This window comes from Onychostruthus taczanowskii, unplaced genomic scaffold (assembly GCF_017590055.1).
Source record: "Onychostruthus taczanowskii isolate IOZ18803 unplaced genomic scaffold, ASM1759005v1 scaffold47, whole genome shotgun sequence".
NCBI lineage: Eukaryota > Metazoa > Chordata > Aves > Passeriformes > Passeridae > Onychostruthus > Onychostruthus taczanowskii.
This window is the reverse complement of record NW_024502236.1, coordinates 5517530-5538017: the sequence shown is the minus strand read 5'-3', so window position 1 is coordinate 5538017 and position 20488 is coordinate 5517530. Positions and strand designations below refer to the sequence as shown.

The 20488-nt window shown below is 36.6% G+C and overlaps 1 protein-coding gene across 1 annotated transcript in view; it reads right to left on the bottom strand.

The window, feature by feature from the left end:
* ROBO2 (roundabout guidance receptor 2) overlaps positions 1-20488 on the bottom strand; it is a 405555-nt gene that overhangs the window by 39924 nt on the left and 345143 nt on the right. Inside the window, exons 11-15 of the mRNA XM_041414778.1 lie at positions 17322-17403; positions 16489-16654; positions 14732-14898; positions 10798-10919; positions 3768-3999 (exon numbers count right to left, since the gene is read on the bottom strand). Coding sequence (XP_041270712.1) covers positions 3768-3999; positions 10798-10919; positions 14732-14898; positions 16489-16654; positions 17322-17403 — 769 coding nt within the window. The remainder of the gene's footprint in view (positions 1-3767; positions 4000-10797; positions 10920-14731; positions 14899-16488; positions 16655-17321; positions 17404-20488) is intronic.

The window sequence follows — 20488 nt, the reverse complement described above, 5'->3', positions numbered from 1 at the left end:
GGAGAAATAAAAATATTTTAGATGAAAAATGAAACACATATCACGGTCCTGGGAGGCTTCACATTTCGACAACTACATTTTCAGATGCTGGTTCAGCTGCAAAGCTAATAATGCTTGGTAGAGTCCTTGTGACCTTGCCTGGTGCAGAGAAACAGGGAACTGGAGGGGAGAAATGGAGCTGTATTGTGGACAATTTGACTCTTAGCCAGCTCGAGTGAAGCATGGAAAGGTGGCCTTGGGCTACTCCTTGCAATCGTGCAAAGCATAAAATAGGTGAAATAAATAGTTGCATTGTGTATTTTATGGCAAGTGAAATAATTTGCCACAGTAAAAAATTAGCATTTTAAAAGTCTTCAAGTTATTCAATAACAATAAAACTGTGAATAAATGTATGTGTGTGATATTAATTAGAATATTTTACATGAAAATAATAATAATAAAAATGGCAAAGCTTAACACTGCATAACTCTTTTTGGTTTTAAGTACAATGGAACAACTTGCTCAAGCATATTTACTTTCCTTACTGAAACAAAAAGGGAATTCAGAAATATAATGTCTTATATATGCATACCTGGGGGGAAAGGAGAGTGTGAATGCAAAAGAAATGTAAAATGAATAGCATACTCTAAAATTAAAAAAAAAAAAACTAAACAAAACCAAAAAACAACAACAACATACTGTATTAATTTGTCTCTTCATTTAAACTGCATGAACATTCTAGTTAATATTCTACCAGGGTGTGTTGGTGTTTTTGAGGTTTTTTGAGGACATAGGATAAATTTGAAGCAAAATTAAAATTGCAGCTAATGAATGCAGCTGTGGAAATATCGTTTTAAGAGCTGCATTAAGGTGAGCAGAAACTGACAGAGAGCAGCTGATAAAAGCTAAGGAGACTTCCATTCCTGCCATATTTTTGTGGTGACAAACAAGATGCAGGACAAATACTACTCCATAACGTTATTCCAAAGGAGATTCAACAGTGGATGCAACTGAGGAAAAAAAAAATCATCTGTCTCTAGAGAAAGTATGAAAGAAATACTGAAAATTATAAAATAAAATCTTTGATTTAGCTCCTATTGTATGTGTGCACATGTTTGCATGTACCAGTTCAGCTTCCTCCCTCTGATAATATCACTCTGTAAGCTGGCACTGTGATATAAATTAAGCCACTCGTCTGACACTGCTGCAGTTATTAAACAGATCACATTGAAAAATAACATTTTTAAAACCGTTTTCTCATTTCCCTTGCTGCTGGCTTGTGGAGAACACCTTGCCTGCTTCTTGACAGGTCAATTATTCCAGCGCTCAGCTTCTTCTTACAGATATGAAAGAACCCAAATCGCTGCTCATCTTTTCCAGATGCAGCCAAACAGAATTCCATTTGTTACCTTCACAAGGCCAAAGAGGCAGGAGATGGATGGATTCTGAACTGTGACAAATGTCTGATCTAGAGGAAAAGTCTAACTGCAGCAAAATTGATTTTTAGAGGTAGGCCTCAGAAGTAGCATTGCATATAAAATCCAATCCAGCAGAAAGTTGCCACTACCTTTTGGTCGTACTTTACCTTTACCAGGGATAATTGCTTTGATGTCACAAAAAACTTTCAACACTTGTATCACTTTTACAAATTATTTTCTAAAAATAGTATAGCTGACATTTTTTAAAAGTCAAGTCTAAAAAAAGCTCATTTTTGAAATGGAATCACAGGCAACACAGCACCTTTAAATAGACTGCCATATTTCTTCAGTGAAAGGGGAGCAAACCACCGTCATTAAACATTTAGTTGATACTATTTTTGAAATACATGAACACCAATATAATTACAAAGATAATATGAGGAATTAAAGGAAATATCAGTATTTCCTTTACTGATATTTCAGTATCAGTAAAGGATCTACTGAATGGATCTACTGAATGTCTTAATTTTCTCATGGAAGTACCTAATTTTATCACCCAAGGTAGAGGAAGAATTTTTTTACAGGAGCTGACATTTTTCTGGTGATAATATTATGGGTCCTATGCTGACGTTTTTTGAGAGGAGATACTTGTAAACATACTCCTTGAAGGCTATATTAATCTACAAAGCAGATCCTAGGATGTGAGTTATACATATCTGCAGGCAGGAATATTTTTTTTACATCTTCACTATGTGGAAAGCTATTCCACATGAACAAAGTGTCCTTTAAGGTAGGAAATTACCTGACAGGCTCTGCTGGGAGCTAAGGTTTATAAAAGAGAATGTCATTCCTCAAGTATTTTATAGAAATAGACAGGAGGTATAAGACTTTCTCTCTTTTTCAGTAGTTCTTAATTTACCTTTAGCAAGAAACAGTTAGATGAACTAAATAATTACTAAAAATTTATTGGACAAGAGGAAAATCTGCTCGTGAGAGGACAAAATCCCACATTCTAACCGGAGAAAAGAAAATTCATCTGTAGAAATATTTTTTAAATTTTCTTTTTCATTACAAGAAACTTTGCTCAGAGTGCTGCAAATATATTCTTCACCAACTGATATAGGCTTTATAGTTTGAACAAAGAACTGAGGACCAAAAAATCCCAAATTCCCAATCAAACTTGCAAACTGCTTTCCTGCACACTCTTCTACATGTTGCAGGACCCTGAATTTCCTCATCCATAAAGTGCAAAGTGCAACCAAGTTATCTTCAGTTTTACTTACATGTTGGGTAATAATCACAACAAATCAAAGAGAAAAGTGAGTAATAAGCAAGTCTGTTCTAGAATTAAAGAGTACTTGGCAATCAACACTAAATTAAACCTCAGGAGACTACTGTAAATGATTAAGATGCACTTTTGATAGGAAAGAAAGAGTGCACTCAAAACCCATTGAAACCATATGAACATCTTAAAACTTCAGCAGTATTTCTTTCTATTGCTTTAAAAAAATTAATAAAAAATCAGTGACACAGAGAGAAGATGAACCCTCACTGTTAGGACCATCCTACTTTTACAGGAGAGATTCTCCAGGCAAAGACTACATTGCATAGGTAGAAAGCTAGTTTTTTTAACAGCAAATGATTAAAATTACTTACATCTCATCCCAGTGTCTTTACTTTTCAAAAGAAACCCAGCAGCCCTGGAGTGCACATGCCTTAGCACAACTATATTCAAGGCTATATGCTATAGATATAGAAGATTGAGCATTTCAGAAGTATAAACTGTTCACTCTGTCTGAATCTTGACTGTTTCAGAGAGGCTTCAGAGGTGCTCAGGGGAATCCTCTGCAGTACTGAACAGGGCAATTTCATGAACACTGTGCTAACAGAACCTCTGAAGTGCTGTGCCCTTGAGACTGGAGTTTCTCCAGAGTAGTTAAATATATGTCCTTCACTACTCCTCATTTCCCAGCCAACTGTTCATCTACATTATTACCCATTCAGAAAGATGTGCTTAGTATTAAACACTCATCTGTGAGAGCTTGCATTTATTTTATTTTCAAAATGCAGACCAAAGTCTTTTATTGCAACAGCAGTAGTTACAAAAGAAGAGCTGCAGCGCACACTTTTTGGAAGATCAAAATCCACCTGTACCTTAGAAGGATGTATCAGCTAGAAGAATATAAGACCAGTACAGTGCTTTCTCAGGGGTTATTTAAAGCACAAAGCTGAATATAATATCAAATTTTAATGTCACCTCAGTGTGTAACAGAAATCACGTGGAGGAAACAGAGATGAACACACGCACACACAGAATAACCTCCAGTGTCAGCTATGAAAGCTCGTTGCTTTTGTGCCCCTTTTACCAACCTTCCTCTGTGGTACGAGCAGACTTGGATTCACTGTCCATCCCCTGGAACTCATTGAAATAAGGGCGAACCTTAATTTCGTAGGTGACCCCCTTTCTCAGGCTGATGAGGACGGCGCTGCGCTCGGTGGGGACCTTGACCTCCAGGCTCTGCCACACGGCTGGGGCAGGCAGGCCCGAGGTCTGGCGGTACAGGACACGGTAGCCCTGGATAAACTGGGACTGGCGGTCCACCTAGCAATGACAGTAAATAATACATCAATAAACATATTACAGTAAACAAACAAAACCCCAACAAACCCAGCAAACTCACAAACAAAACGCCAACAAACCCCAAAAAACCACTGCGTAAAAAGAAATACATCAATAAACACGTAAATAATACATCAATAAACATATTGCAATAAACAAACAAAACCCCAACAAACCCAAGAAACTCACAAGCAAAACCCCAACAAACCACTGCGTAAAAAGAAATACATCAATAAACACGTAAATAATACATCAATAAACATATTGCAATAAACAAACAAAACCCCAACTGCCCCAACAAACCCACAAATGAAACCCCAAAAACCCCAACAAGCCACTGTGTAAAAAGAAAACAAACCAGTTGCCTAGAATAGTTCTGCCCTCATCAAAAAGAGAAAATTCACAGTTATGATGCCGAATTTATTAATCTAACTACCTTCTTGTAAGTCACTGTTGATTAATTGTCTACAAAGAGTGTTTGTTTCACATTACTGGTTATAGAATATTTCTTTCTGCTTTGCTTTCTCCAGCTCTATATATCATGACAAATACCACCTTAAATCATAAAACAAGGCCCCCACCCCTCCAATAAATCATGAAAAGAAAACTTTGGCATAAGGCTTGCTGCATGTAAACTTACTAAGCACATCTTGGCTACTGATGTGCTGAAATAGGAGAAGAAAAGAAAAACAAATTCTTTCAGAAAAGGACAAGTCTTTGAAGATACCCTACATGCTTACAATTAGTCCATTACTTGGCTCACAGCTCATGAAATGCACAGCAAATTAAAATAAACATAAGACAGATGCAGAGAAAACAACTTCCAAAGACATGTGCTGTTTCTTGTGTTCACAGCCTGAGCAGCCCCTTTGCATCCTGGGGTTGTGACGCTCTCAGGCCATCAGATGGAGATGGAATGTTGGTTTTGGTTTATATTTTATTTGTTGCTAGGCAAGCAGAATTCAAGATTGGACCATGGAAGTTTAACAATTTTATCCTATAAACAGGATTTTTATTTGAAGAAAAACTTTGTATGTGTTTTATCTTGGAGAGGTTGCATGCCTCTATTTATCTTCCAAAAAAAAAAAAAAAAAAAAAAAAAAAAAACCAAAAAGCCAAAAATCAAGGCATTATGATTCTTGCACAAATTTTTCCTGGAAAAAACACCAAAAAACCAAAACCCATTTGATTGCTAAAAGTAAACCAAACAAAACTGCTTCTGCAGCTGTCAAATAAAGAGCAAAGAAAGTGCAGCACAAATAACAAGATCATACAGCAGGCTGTTTGGTAATTCTGTGTTCTAACTTAGACTCAACAAGTAGGATATTTCTTATGTTCTTGTCAATTTGCCTACTCAAAGATATTCCAGAATTAGAGAAACACTTGTTTGACTTCTCTTAAGAATAAATGAATTTAAGGCTGAAATCACAAACCGTGCTCTATTACGCTCCTCCTATAATCTTGTTACAGTTTATTGAGGCATTCAGAGGGGACACAGATTCTTAGACATTAAAAAGCAATGCAAGCAAGAAGAAAGCTTTATTTATGAAAGCAAGGCAGAAATGTCTTTCATCAAAACTGTCACTGTTAAAAACCTTGCAACATATGTTACAACAACATTAAGCTTGCATTTTATAAACTTCTCTGCATTCACTTTAAGTGAATTTATGCACTGAAAGAGGGATATAACTCACAATAATAGCTTGTTAATACCGAAAGAATCAAGCTGTGTTTTTAAGAAGAACATTAAGCAGCTGTTTCCAGATGAAGGGAGTCTGTAAATCAGAGTAAACTGTTTTTATCCGTGTTTGACTTTGATTAACTAAATGTTTTATGGATATAAAGACTTTATGAACCTCACATTTACTACAAAATTCAGCAAAAATAATGCTCTTATCCACTTTGCAATAGAGATTTTTAACCTAAATTACAATATAAGGTTATGATATTTAATAATCAAACACTGAGTTTGATTGTTGCTTTACTTCTTAGTTAGATGCTACACTGAAAGATGGCATAACTTTGTTAGAACTTTCCATTTTGTCTTTGCTCTATTTTTAAGCTCTACTGACTGCTGCCTAGTGGAGAAAACTGAAAATTCGGAACTGACTTCACTGAACAGTAGCACTGTGTTGCTACAACACAGTATGGAAAAGTGTTTCGTACAGCATGGCACAAACAGAAACCCACCCCCCAACTCCCTGAGAAGATAATATCTAAAGAATACCAATTTTCAGTTTCTCATACTTTTGTATCTACTTCCAGACAGACTGTCCACACACATCTTTTCCTCCCAGACCTCTAAGATCTTAAATTGCAAGATTAAGCAACAGAAGGAATATGAAAGCAGAATGCAGTAGTACCACAAGGCTGTCACATTTATGGGTGCTATAAACTAGTTTGATTTGGGGCTTGCTTGAATCTCACAGAGCTTTCAATTAGTAACTTGATTGCAGTAGGGCAGGGTGATCTGCCCAAATAGCAGATCATTGACAGTGATTTCATCATTCAGAGTCTGGGAGGGTACTGACAAAAGAAAACATTATATATTTTTAATGCTTTCTATAAACATCCAGTTGCATTCAGTATCAAGGAGAGGATACAAAGCTATCTCTTACCCAATTAAAGCTAGTCTGTGTGAACAGGGCCTTTTGTAGGGTCAAAATGTTGGGAAACTACTCAGAGGGCACTTTACTTACTGAGAAAGGTGGATTTTTAAATTTTCTTCAGAGTTTTCAAACTAATAAAAAATTACTCTTGGATAATTACATAGATTAACCAGAAATATTTCTAAGAGGTAGGACAGGTATATTTCACATATATATACACACACATAAGTGTATGTTTATCTACAGTTACACAGTCATATATAATGCAAAGTGACAAAGACTTCACAATTTTCTCCATTTCTGTGGTAATGATGTGTCATGCCACAAGCAGACTACTAAAAATATCCTTATATGATTAAAGACATTAATTCAGCTATGCAAGTCCAAGTTTGGCACACATTCACACATAGGCAGAGCTGCAGAAACATGCACTCTGGCTTGATGAGAGGATAAAGAATGCAAATGGTTGTCACTTCCTTACACAAATTACTCAGCATTATTTCAGTAGTTGCAGGAATGCTCTGTGTTGAATACTGGGAACAGAGAATATTTCTAGTGGGTGATATTAACTCAAAAGATCTGCAACAGTTGCTGATATATATAAAGACACACTTGCTCCCTCAAAGGACAGGGCAGAACACGCAGATGCTCCTTTGAAAGGCAGGAGAGGGCAGAGCCTGGGTAGGTGGTGCTCAACACTGACCTAACGTGATCTACAAGCAGAATTGGTCCTGTGTGCTCATTCTCATCCCCTTTTACGAGTCCATGGTGCAGGAGGCATCTACAAAACCATTTCTGCAGAACAGGAAGCTCATTTTTCCTGCACATGCCACAGCTGAACACCAGACGGGTTCAATGCTATTAGGTTGTTAAAACAACGGCAAGAAACTCATAATGCAGCTTATGCTGCAGATATAAGCTCCTTTCAAGCAAACCTGCTAATCTGCACCCTAAATACATTTTGCAATATGCTCTGTAGCATGCACATTTCTATCCCAAAATATCCTAAGAAATCCTCTGCTCCCACAGCAATTCTCCAGCTGGGCAGAGTAGCTTGCAGGCTCTGCTGCGCTCCCTGGCACAGACTCATAGGAGTCTCTGGAAATTCAAACTGCACAAACATTTAGTGTCCTACAGGAACAAGGCATATGGTGATGATAATCTGGAAGACTGTCTAAAGGACTTGACTCTTGAAGCTTCCAGTGAAGTACATTAATTTGAAATCTACATCGAATTAAAAAAAAACAGCGGTAAATAAATTATCCTTCTGCCTGGTAGCCTCCAAAAAGGCAGTAAGGATTTCAAAGCAGCAATTCTTTTGCCATGTTGAAGAACTGATTTTTTTATTCCTCCTTGTGCCACAGGGCTTCTTTGTAATGCTGGGGAACATTTCATATTTGGTCACTAATGAAACTTTCAGTTTAATGCCCACTGAGGCTACAAGTTCTGACCCATAGCTGAGGTCAGCTAAAAAAGCTAAGTACAGAATATGCTCTTGCAATGTGAAATGTTTTAATAGAAGTAAAAATAAATCATGTTCAAGGCTTAAAATTAGCCATTTGATAACAGTGGGCATGTCTGCCTCCACAAGTCTCATCAGCAATAACTATCTCTGCACCTCACCTCTCTATGTGTAAAGTTAGGATAATGACACATTTTTATCATTGTGATGTAAAATTCAGTATTATTTGTGAAGCACACAAATGTTACGGTTGAGAGCATGACAGATAAGCAAGCATGTGAGACAAAATAATAATTTTTATTCAATGCAAGGTTTCAATGGTATGAATTTAATAAGACCTGGCACCACACAGAGAATAAAGAAGATAAAAAGAAATGTTTAATAGCTCCATGAAGAAGAGATCCTCTATGTGACCAGATAATTACAGCTATATTTTAATATCTATACACAAGAGGAATAAATTTAAGTGGCAATGAGAATTTAACTTTTGACATTCCTCTTCTTATTTTTTAACACTGACATTGTAAGCCTGATCTTCTTTTCAAAATATGTCTGTATGTGTATGTGCATATTTTAAAATTGCAACACAGCCACAGGGAACTATTTCCAAAAATTTAAACTCAAATTTGAAAAAAAAATAAAGAGAAAGCAAAAGCAAAACAATCTCATAAAAGAGAGGAGAAAGTGGTGTTAATTTGCTGTGAGTCAGGATGCCAGAAAGCCAGTAACCAAGGACATTCCTTGGCATTCACCCTTTGAACTGCACAAAACCAACACAAAGAGTCTTATGACTCTCATGGCACTTCTGTCCTTTTGTATGATAGCTACACTATCTATCCATTTTATGTTAATAGTGTGGACTTTATTCTCTGGATAGAGTGGGGTTTTTTCCTAGAGACTATGGTTAATTAATTGTTTTTGTTCTGGTTGTTTCTAATTAGCTGCTTCAGAGATCTTTCTTTGTGTCTTTCTTCCCCTGGGCAATTCCAAAATGCCTCTACAGAGGTCTCTGTGCTTGTCAGGTGGCACGGGGTCACTGCTTTGAGGGATCTTCCCAGTAAGCTGGTATCCATAGCATTTCCAACAATTCATCTTTACCTTACCATTTCTTCACTCATTGTTCAGTAGGGGCACCAGGAAATTCTTTGAGAGGAATATATATCACACACACACATATGCACACACAAATGCATATACATACATATACATTCATACATACATATATATATATAGATAGATAATTAAAATATAATGATGGTTACATGGTATAAAACTGAATTTTATTTATATTGGAGCTTCCTTTTGCAGTATATGCTAAAGCAAGGGCCAGCCTATGAATCTGTATTTCTGATAGATGCCACACCCAAAAAAGGACTGGATGTGATCCAGATTTACAATTACTCTCTGCTAACATCCAAATTTTCTACTATTGATCCATCTGCTTGGGCAAAAGGGTTTGCCACAAAGGTTAGTCAGCCTGTTCTGGAGGAGTTGATGAAATGTGCAGCATTTTAAGAAAGCCAAGCTGAGTGTTGACATCATTGATGGCAAAATGCAGTGACTCTAATCTTCCACAGAAGAAAAAATTGTGGGTTTCTCTATTTATTCTAATCTGTACCCTGACCACTGAAATCTGTCAGGTGCATAAGGATGGTGCATAAGCCCCCATAATAATGGCTGTATTGTGCAAAAACAACAGTAATCCTTATAATACACAATCTATCGCCACACTTATCTCCTCTTGTGTAATCCCCTGCACACATTAAGCTCTCAGCAATATGACATGCAGAAAAAAAACCCTGAGCATTCTGAATTCCTCCTTAGCAGAATTCATCCCATAGAACACAACTGTTTTGATGATGTGCAGGGCAGTTTTTCTCTCACTCTTCCACTTGTGGGTCTTCCTCTGGGCAGATGCCCCAAGAGCAAAGCACTCTTTTCTGGTGTGCAGTGCCCTGGGAATGCTCTCCTACTCTTACAAATCCTTTCCATCAAGCTTCAGGAAGGGAAACAGAGCAATTTGAAAGCCAAACACTATATTAGAAATTCTACCCAGTAGTTTGACCCCTCAAATAGAAATGTTGTTAAGCACTGCCCAAAAGACTCTGTTCTTCTCTAATGAAAGGATATTCACTCATTGTGGGTAAGGCTTGTGCTGGCAAACCAGATGATAGACAGTGTGTCAGGCACTAGCACCATGTGCTTCTGACTTCACTGCAAGTCCTCTGTAGGAAAGATAATTTTGATTTTCAGGTCATGAAATAATAGGGTATTGTCAGAGGTCACTATGATTTGAAACAGACAGTACTTTTTCACACAGCGAGTTCTTGTTGATATTTAACTTTGATTATTTCTTGACATGCAGCGTAATGAATCCACAGATCAATTATCCTTCAAACACACTCATTTTTATAATGTTTTTCCTGCCAGACAGCTAACTTGTTTCAAGCAGAAGACTGAAGACATTGAACCTGCCTGACTTGAAAGAGAAAATGACTATTTCATTGCGATATATATATAGATATATACATGTATACACACACACACACATATGTATACATACACACACACTGCTGTATGTTAGATTGTCAGAGCACTCATATTGGTGTCAAAACTGGATCTTTTCTGGGTGGTAAAACAGAAGGGATAAATAGGCAAAATAGGCAGGCTGAAAGTACTGTGTTAAGGTAACAACAGCAGAAGCTTTACCGTCCAGGTGACTTGCACTGTCGTGGGTGTCAGCACAACAGGATTGTGCAGCCGTACAATGACATCTCCCAGCTCCTTCTGGACTTGCCTGTGATCCACACCTTGTGCTGGGGGGCTGATATCTGCCAGGCACACATATGAAAGCATCACTTTAATGAGAACATCTGTACAGGGCATCAATGAAATTTACTGAGTAGCCTAATGACCTGACTTGAAAATCCTCTACAGCACTACTTTTAAAAAAACAGCACTAAGGTTGAAACCCAGACAAATATCAAATAATGCAAACAAACCATCCACCTCTAGCCACTTAGGAAATAATGAAATATAAATATGATTAAAGGAGTATTCTGACTAGATGGCAAAGTTTTCTCAGCTCGGGTAAATGATGAGAGAGATGCAATGTTCACTAGTTCCAAAGTACTCAGATAATAATAATGCTGCACAGATGTCTGGAACCAAATTGGTTAGTATAATTGAAGAAAATGAACAGTGCTTTTTTATTTTGCTAGAGCACACATGACATTAAGTCATTATATGTTTCCAAACTTTCACTAAGCTTCCTCTCCCCACATGCCATGCACACAAGAAACCAAATACTAAAAATAGCATTTTCCACTGCAAAACAAATTTTCCCTTAACAGACATAGCTAATGAAATCTAGTGCAAACATGAAAAAAAAAAAGATTTAATTCAGGAAGCCGAACTGATTCTCATCTAGTAAAAGACCATCAAAAACAATCTACCACAAAAATTCTCTTCAAGACTATGTGCCCTTCAAAGTGTGTGGGGGAATTGTTTCTTCTAGTCAAAAATTGATTATAGAGATATTCAAAAAAGGACTGATAAATTATGGTCATGCCTGTCTAGGCATCTCTGAATCCTCAGGATTCAGTAGTCAAAGACAGTTCCTCATTTTTTGGCTCAACAGCATGTCCTTGTGGAAAAGATACATACAAAAGAGTTTTTTGCCTTTCTGATGGACTTAGATATGGGAATAGGCATCATATGGGTTCTTTTTTTTTTTCTAAAGGCTATTTAAAAGAAAAAAAAAATTGTCTTAAAAACAAAACCTTTAAATATAACAACTGTAGTCATGGATCTCCAGGTCTTGAAACTAAGTAGGTTTTGATGATCAATAATTCACGTTCCTAATCCTGGAGTTATGGGTTCTGAGCCACCAATAAACAATATTGCCACAGGCTTCTATTGATATCCAAATTAAAATGGCTCCATGGATCCCCAAAGGGAATATATTCCAAATATGAGTGTCAGTGAAGGTGGTTGTCTATCAAATTATGTTTATTTGAAGCAGCCAAGAATCAGAGATATTATAAAATAAAACTGCAACTCAGACTGGCCTAGAGGATGATCATTTGTGCTTCTTTCCACAAAAGGCTGTGATTGTTGCTACAATAAACCTACAGTTATCCATGGCTACATTTTAGGTTAAGTTATTCTGTGGTATACAGCCAACAAGGTACCTGTGGATTCCATCAGAGGAAAAGACATTTCCACAAACTATTTTGTATGAACAGCATTTCATAATTTTCATGGCAAATATGTCCAGAAGTAACAGAATAACAGGGACTAATAAGAGTGAGAAATGAATGCCAAGATGTACATGTGGAATTCAGTTTTCTGGTATGTACACTTGAAAACATGTGTGATGCTCCCAGTGTAATATCATTTTCACATGTCTAGGAGGCTCCTGGTGGAAAAGCAGTTGATCTATCTCTAAGGGTACAATTAAGTATTGGAATAATAGAATCATGACTGAAGCAAAACTGGTGAAAGAAGCTACATCTTGATCACAATTAAATTGGTTAGATATTTTCTCTAACACCTCTTTTATCAGATTTCAGTGAATATATTACTATTTATTACTATTTTGATTTCAGGGATAGGAATATATATAGTTTTTTGGAAGACTTTTTTTAGTATATGTTTTCATCTATTAATAATCCAACAAGAAATCAACTCCTTCATTAGAGTAGTTACTGATTTCTCTGTCCTTATTTCAAGTAAGTCATATAAGACAAACCTTTTGAAAGTATCTGATTATCTACTTGCAGTTCACTGGTGAAAATTTACATTGAATTCTATTACTTGTATTTGCTGTACTGAATACCAGGACATTAAATGTTCAGCTATGAAAGCTACCACAGACACCTGTTGCAAATTATTATTTTATAGAACTGCTATAGCTGCTTTGTTATTTTTCCATGGCCACTGTAAATAGGCTTTCCACCATGTGTCAGTTTCTTCTGTGAGCCTGAATTGAATTCAGGCATAATTAGAAATCACATCAAAACATTATGTTAATTTTCAATTGATTTTATGATTTAATTCTATTAAACTGCAGGCTTGCAAAGAAGTTATAAATCCTGTACATGTCTCAGTGTGCTTGACTGCTAAACAGCTTCTGGAAATGGAAGCTGCAACACATGCTGTAGCTAATTAAAAGACATGTTTTTACTGAAATCAAATTGCTTGTCAGTATGTCAGATAAAAAGTCTATACTTGACACTCAAATGCCAAACAAAGTTGTTTTTTTCTTTTAGCTAGGTGATAAGTTATGCAGACTAAAAGGCTGTTGCAATAAAAACCAGGAGTCACCCTATAATAATGGGAAAATAAGAAAGAAGGAGACTTGTGATAGTCCATGGATAGTCAGGCCATGAAATCCTTGCACTTCTCCAGCTTTTGAGAAGGCAGTTCTGTTTTTCCTTTTCCAGCCATAATTACTATTTTGAGGGTATAACTATTCAGAAAGATTTATTCAGGACTAGGCTGGGATAAGGGAGGCTGGATGGTTATGGGATAAAGAAATACCACTCTACTTTTGATAATTTATCTCTTTCCATCCAGCAAAGGACCCAAACAACTTACAATACATATTCTGGAGACTGACTCAGGATGTGCTCTCCATGGGCACCTTCAGCTCCTCAGAGACAGAAGTCTCTGAATAACAATAAACAGAGACAGAAGATTTAATTTCAAATTAACTGTGACAGGAGCTATTACTTTGGATTTGAAAAATTATGATTCCAAAGAATTATGAATTTCTGTATTACAACACGTTTAACACAGAACTACACTCTTGAATTAAGTATCCAAGCTATGTCTTGTCAAAGCCAAAAAAAAAACCAAAAAACCCAAACAAGACATGCTGAGAAGGGAAATCTGTTTGTGGCAATTATATCAAATTATATCAGTTAGAGCTTGATGCAAAGTGAACAGATTTCAGTTGCTGATTCAGTAGCAATGGAGGATCACAGCTACCAATCCCATCACTCTACAAATGAGCAATTCACTTCAGCCTTCTCTCTTGGTTTATGCTATGGACTAATACAAAGAATTCAGAAATATAGGTATATAAACAGAAGGCCCATACCTTTCTCAGAATAACTTCTATATATTCTTAGCATGCAGATGCCTTTATTTACATGAACGTTCTCACTAAACATTGGCTCAGATTAATCAACACGTGTTGTGCATTTCTTTTGATTAAACATAATTCTAAACACAGTGTCTTGACTGTTATAAACACTGGTTATCATAGTATATCCCTACTAACGGACAGGAAGAAAGGACATGGAGAGGAAAGATACTGAGGAGAGGAGGGTATTCAGAGCGCTGTTCAGAAAAGCTTGGGTAACTCACATTGTTTTCAATCTTAACCAGGGGCAAATCGAGTCTAAGTGAACTGCAAACCAAAAGATCTACACTTTACAAAGGATTAAGGATTTCTCTCCTAAGCCTGACTGATGCAACAAACATTGGACTACTCTCATCTTTACTGGTGAAGCTCAAATCACGATTCCTCCAGAGAGTGTGCTGAAGCCAAATGGTGAGACTGATCTATCAGGGAACCCACAGTTCCCTCCCTCTGTTTTAGCTCAAGCACATGAAATTTGAAATGGCCCCTTACCTTGGGTTCGGACAGGATCTGACATGGGGCTGGGGTCGCTCAGGCCCTGTGGGTTGATGGCTCTGACCATGAACAGGTAGATGGTGTTGGGGCGCAGGCCTCGCACAGTGTACAGCGTGCTCTTCACGTGGTTGGCCACCGTTTGCCAGCTGTTGCTCACAGACTGACTGCAACAAGAACAGTGTGGAAGATTATAAACTAATACCAGAGAAAAATAAAGATGTGAAAGAACTGTCTCATAACCCTGGAATGACTCTAAGTGCAGAAAAAAGTAATAAAAGTGGGGTGAATTTAAAAATGTTTTTTTTTCACTCAGCTCATTGAGATGGACTAAAAATCATAATGCAGCTGTCAAAAGTATTTCTCTTTGCAATAAAAGAAAAACTTTTTGCTATTTCTCTAAAAGACCTGCAAGAAAGCTGTAAAGTAAATTTGAATGATAAACAGGCTACTCTTGAACAAAAGGCTTAGAAAGGAAAGTTCTCTTGAAAGAATAATTTTCTGTACTGCTAAGTAAACTATGTCAATAAACTGTCATTGAAAGAAAAGTCTTCTAGAACTAAATTCACTCTCGAAGTTGAAGAAAAAATTTGAAAACATTCTTTGAAATGTAGGAAATTATATTAATATTTTTTCTGCCACTACATTTTCAATTCAACATTATTATAATTAGATTACAATCCATCATATGAAAATATTTCAAATGTGATTATTAAACAACTTTTAATGAAAATGTCTGGCTTTTTTTAAAGTTATTGATGGGATGCCATTTAAGCTTATCTAGGGTGAAACATCAGAAAAGTTTAAAGAGAAAATTTTATTTTACTATAAAAAATATTTGAATATATTAAAAGGAAAAAGGAAATGGAAAGCTACAAGGTTTATGTTGCTTGAATCACTTCATTGATACAATGCATAAAGAGTGAGTTCTAGAACCAAACCAACCCAACATACTGCAAATACTGTAATGCTCTTTACATACATAATATTTGAGCTAAAATTTGCATGCATATGACTATGAAAAAATTCTTGCATGAATTTTAACATGGAGATGAAGTAAAGTATTTGTCATTTTAGTAATACCTGAATTAAGGAACACATTTAAGAAGGTGCAGATTTTTAAGCTGAAATGTGTTCTAGAGATACATGTCAGAGTATGGCCTGTGCTCAAACAAACTTGCTGAATTGGAGCCCAGGAGCTCTTTTGTACCACACAATAATTGCTGCTGTGTGCAGGGGAGCACCTGGATTCTTTAAAGCCTCAGGCTGCACGATAAAATCCTAAATTATCAATACCGGTCTTGTCAGTTAGAAGTTTTCATCTATCTAAAACACGCACTTTGACTCCTTAATGGGTACTGCTTTAATAAGAGCAGGAATTAAAGTTTGCAGAGAGGCTTCAAGATTACCCATTTGTTTCCATATTATCTATACTATGATAGCCAAGAACCTGCAGCATTCCCACAGGAGACTCTCACTGATCATCATTGTTAAAGGAAAAGTGACAAATAATTACTGCATTGTTCTGTTATATTCTTGTTGACCTGAAGAAATAGTTGGATGTCCAATTAAACACTTAGAAAAAAATGATAAATTACAAAAAAATCAGTGTAAAGAATATGAATCAATGCCTTCTATGGCATTGAGTCATTTAAAGAGCTTCTAATGATATGTTTAGAGTCCAAAAGAACACCACAAAAACCTGGTATGAGGGTTTAAGCAAAATTAGAAAGAAAGGAGTGGTATAATTCACATACCTAAAAGCCTCAATGATATAAGCACTAGCTGGTAGGCTTCCAGGGGTCCCTGGCTGCCAGGACAGGGTGACACTGTTCTTAGTAACATCAGTGACCTGAGGCTTGGATGGTGGCCCAGGGAGGTCATTTATATCATAATTTTTACTGACTGTTGCTCCACCAGATTCTGTGAAGGGCAAATACAAAACGATTACTTTTTATCCTTGGTTATATAATTTGATCAAAGCAGAAGATTAAAATGAAAAACATGGGAAACATCTGCAAAATCAGCATAACGGATGTTCTTAATCTATAAAGAACTAAATCAACAACTGCATTACTACCACATGTTTTTGGATGAAGGGCTCTCATACTTTAAGTACATAATGAAGAAAAATGCAAAACTCAAAAGTTTATATATAAATATATATATATATATAAAGAAAAGAAAGAAAAGAAAGAATAACAAAAAAGGCCGGCTTGCTGAAATGTACGTAAAGTACCAAAAACTTAGTTGCTGATGAATTTCCTGTATTCAAATCAACTGCAGTACTCACAGAGAGCACTTTGGATTTTTCTTGCCCAAGCCAATTACTGGATAAATCCACGTTTTATTTATGCTCCTGTTAGAATTAAAGCATACTGCAGTCACTGGACAAAGATATGATGTGATGTCAACAGGCATTACAAGACAACAGCAACGAAATGCAAGGTGTGTGAAGGAACACAGCCTTCTCATCCAAAACTTTTCCATGTCAAGCCCAGAAGTTCTAGAATAATTTGACTCAGACTGCTGTCGTATGGTCTACACTTTCCTCAAGTGCCAGGTGGAGACACCCCTGGGCACTGCTTACCTGTCACCTCCAGCACAGCACTCCAGGACGTCTCCCCACTGGAACTTGTAGCAACGCAAGTGTAAGTCCCAGTGTCAGAGAGCTGGACATGAAAAGGGCATAAGGGCAGCTTTAACAACCTTTTAGAATCAGCTGAGTTTACTCTTATTTTCTTTTTCTGAATGCTCCTGGCTAAGAAGGACTTAGCCTACATTTTGCACCAGACTAGAAGGCACCAGATATTTTTCAAGCAATCATTTAATGGTGGCTTTAATTTAGAAAACTATAATAAGATTACTTGCTTCTAATACTTTACTAATTCTAATTTTCATATTGTTAATGGTACCAGTACTGTAAATGCTCCAGAAAGGAGCACTGAGAGTATCAGTGTTTGCATTGGTTACAAAAAATGCGGGTGAAATCAGGTAACATATATATACAATATAACAACAATTAACCTCTTAGAGGGTAAAATCTCAGCATTTATTATCCCATGATGACCCATAGGTCCAGTTTCCAGTGCCAGGAAGGATGTTACATCACCTTAGACTCTTATGACAGATGAAGTAATTTCTCTACACCCCACATACAAATGCTGCTAAAAATTAGCAGTTCTCTCTTAACAGTGGCTCTCTCTACATAGACAGTCAATTTCCAAACAGAAGCATTAAATTAGACCCTACACCATGCTTACCTTTCCTCCATCTCACATGGGATTTTATTTCAGGCTTGCAAGGCCCTTTGGTAGCAAAAAAAAATTTGCATTTGTATAAAATTGTTGTGATTACCTTGTCAGTTCAAATATTTTAGATTTATTTGGAGAAACTGTTTTGAATTAGGTTGCCAATGTTAATCTCATGGCTGTATAAACAGTTTGACTAGCAAATTTGCCAAGGGTTTTCCTACTTCCTGTTTAAATTTTTTAAAATAAGGATTTCTGAGTCAGGAACAAGTGAAGACTACAGGGATGGATGGAAAATGGTAAGTTAACAAAGCACAAAATATATGAAGGATCTCTCCTTCCATAATCCTTAAAGCATGGTAATATGGAGGTGGCAGAAGAAAAGGGAGAGTGCTGACTCAAGTGATTATGAAGAATTTTATTCACCATCACATGACTTGGTGGAAAGAGAACTGCATCCAAGAAGCTTTATTGGGCTTTAAATAATTGTAATGAGTTTTCTGTTAAATGCAGATTGTTACTGTAGCATATGTCCTTATAAGTCACTCTTCAAAAAGAATGTCAAGGCAAAAAAACAAGATGTTCTTTAGATTACTTGTAGATATATACTTCAATTGATTTTTATTTTTGTCATGCATGAATTTTGTTGCTATTTTTCTTAAAATACATTGAGAATGCAGTATCCTTATTCTTAGGGGAGGAAGCAACTCATTAATGTCAGCTCAATTTTCTGAGTGAGCATAACTTGCATTTCAGGAGATGGTTATTTGTGTGAAATACAAGCAATAATGAAAACCCCTCTGACAAAGGCTCAAAGTCTCAAAATACAGCAGCACTGCTACTGAAATGAGAAAGACCCTTGAAAGAAGAGATTTTCCAGAGGAGAGAGCCTTATAGCATTCTGAAGCAGTGTTTTATTTTGCTTCCTATGAGATTTTACTAAATAAATAATTCTTCATTACATGATAATGGGGAATATTTCTCAAGGCTATGGTTCTCAATCTCATTTGTGTACTACTGTGACAGATGGTGCACTCAATGAGGTATGTGGTGCACACAACAGAGTAACTTGCAGAAGGCAAACAACATAGAAAGCAAGCTGGAAGTACACTGCTTCTTGCAAGCTATGGCAAATTATCTAACTTCCAGGTTGTGGGTGGATTAGATATAGATTTAGTGTGTTGGTAATTCAATTATTTATACTTTTTTGTGCTATGGAAAAAAAAAAAAAGAACAGGGGAGGTGAATAGAAAAATCTTTACTATTGAATAAAATAAAGTTCTGTTCCTTAGTTAATGCAGGTGTCTAATCCTGGCGTAGCACATTTCTACAGCAGAAGGGAGTTTTCCATCAGTGCTAGTCTGAATGAATGAATGAATGAATGAATGAATCTGAATGAATGACATATGTGAGTTTATGCCCTGAGTCTTCCTCAGGGCAAGTGAGATATAGCTGATCAGAAAAATCTCTATGTTCATGTTACGACTGTGGCCAGTGTGACTGTTCATGAACCATTTGCCTGTGCTGTAACAGAAACAGCAGAAGAGGATCAGAGAATGGTTTGTGTTGGAAGGGACCTTAAAGATCCTCTCATTTCACCCCACCTGCCATGGTTGCTCAAAGTTCCGTCCAACTAAACCAGGATTCTCAAAGTCCTGTCCAACGTGGCCTTGGTTGGAACAGGAATGGGGAATCCACATATTCTCTGGGAAACCTGATCCAGCACCTCACCACCCTTACAGGGAAGATTTCTTCCTGACACCTAATCTAAATCTACCCTCAGCCAGAAGGCTGAGGACATGTAAGGCAATTATTAATTATTTATTAATCATTAATTTAATTATTTAATAATTAAATTATTAATTTATTTTGAATGTGGGGATGTAAACATACTTGGACATTTTCATGGCCCTTTTTTCTTTAGGAAGTGGTGCTAGTCCTTGTTTAGGCAGACCTGAGAGAAAAGTTACGCATTTCTCATTTAAATCCATGTTTAATTAAAATTTGCAAAGCACAGGAGAAAAAACGTGTTTATGTTTCTGTGTAGTTTTTGTTCTTATACCTGAGTCAAACAAACAGTGCACATTACTGCTATGGAGGAGTTTCTAAAAAAAGCCTTTTGGAGCCTTTAAGGAAAATTGGTTACTAGTGAATGAGCCACTTAAGGATCAATAAAAGCCCCATGTCTTTCAGAACCACACTCACTACTAATACTGTTTTCTTCTCCTCTTGCAAGCAATTTTATTTTCCTTTACTTTACAGACACAGCCTTTAACAGTGAGATTAATGCGCTGGCATGATTCAGAATGAATTTCATTGTTTGCATAGCAGCATGCTGACAGGTATCCCAAGAGCTTCTGCCTCCTGGACACTCCACAGAAGCCCATCATCAATGCCTGAAAGTTTGTTTGAAATCACTAGGCTTCCACCTTTAATTGCTGCTTTCTAACACTGCTGGGGAATCTTGACTATTCAAGCGCACTCTTTAATCCAGCTCTACAGGAAA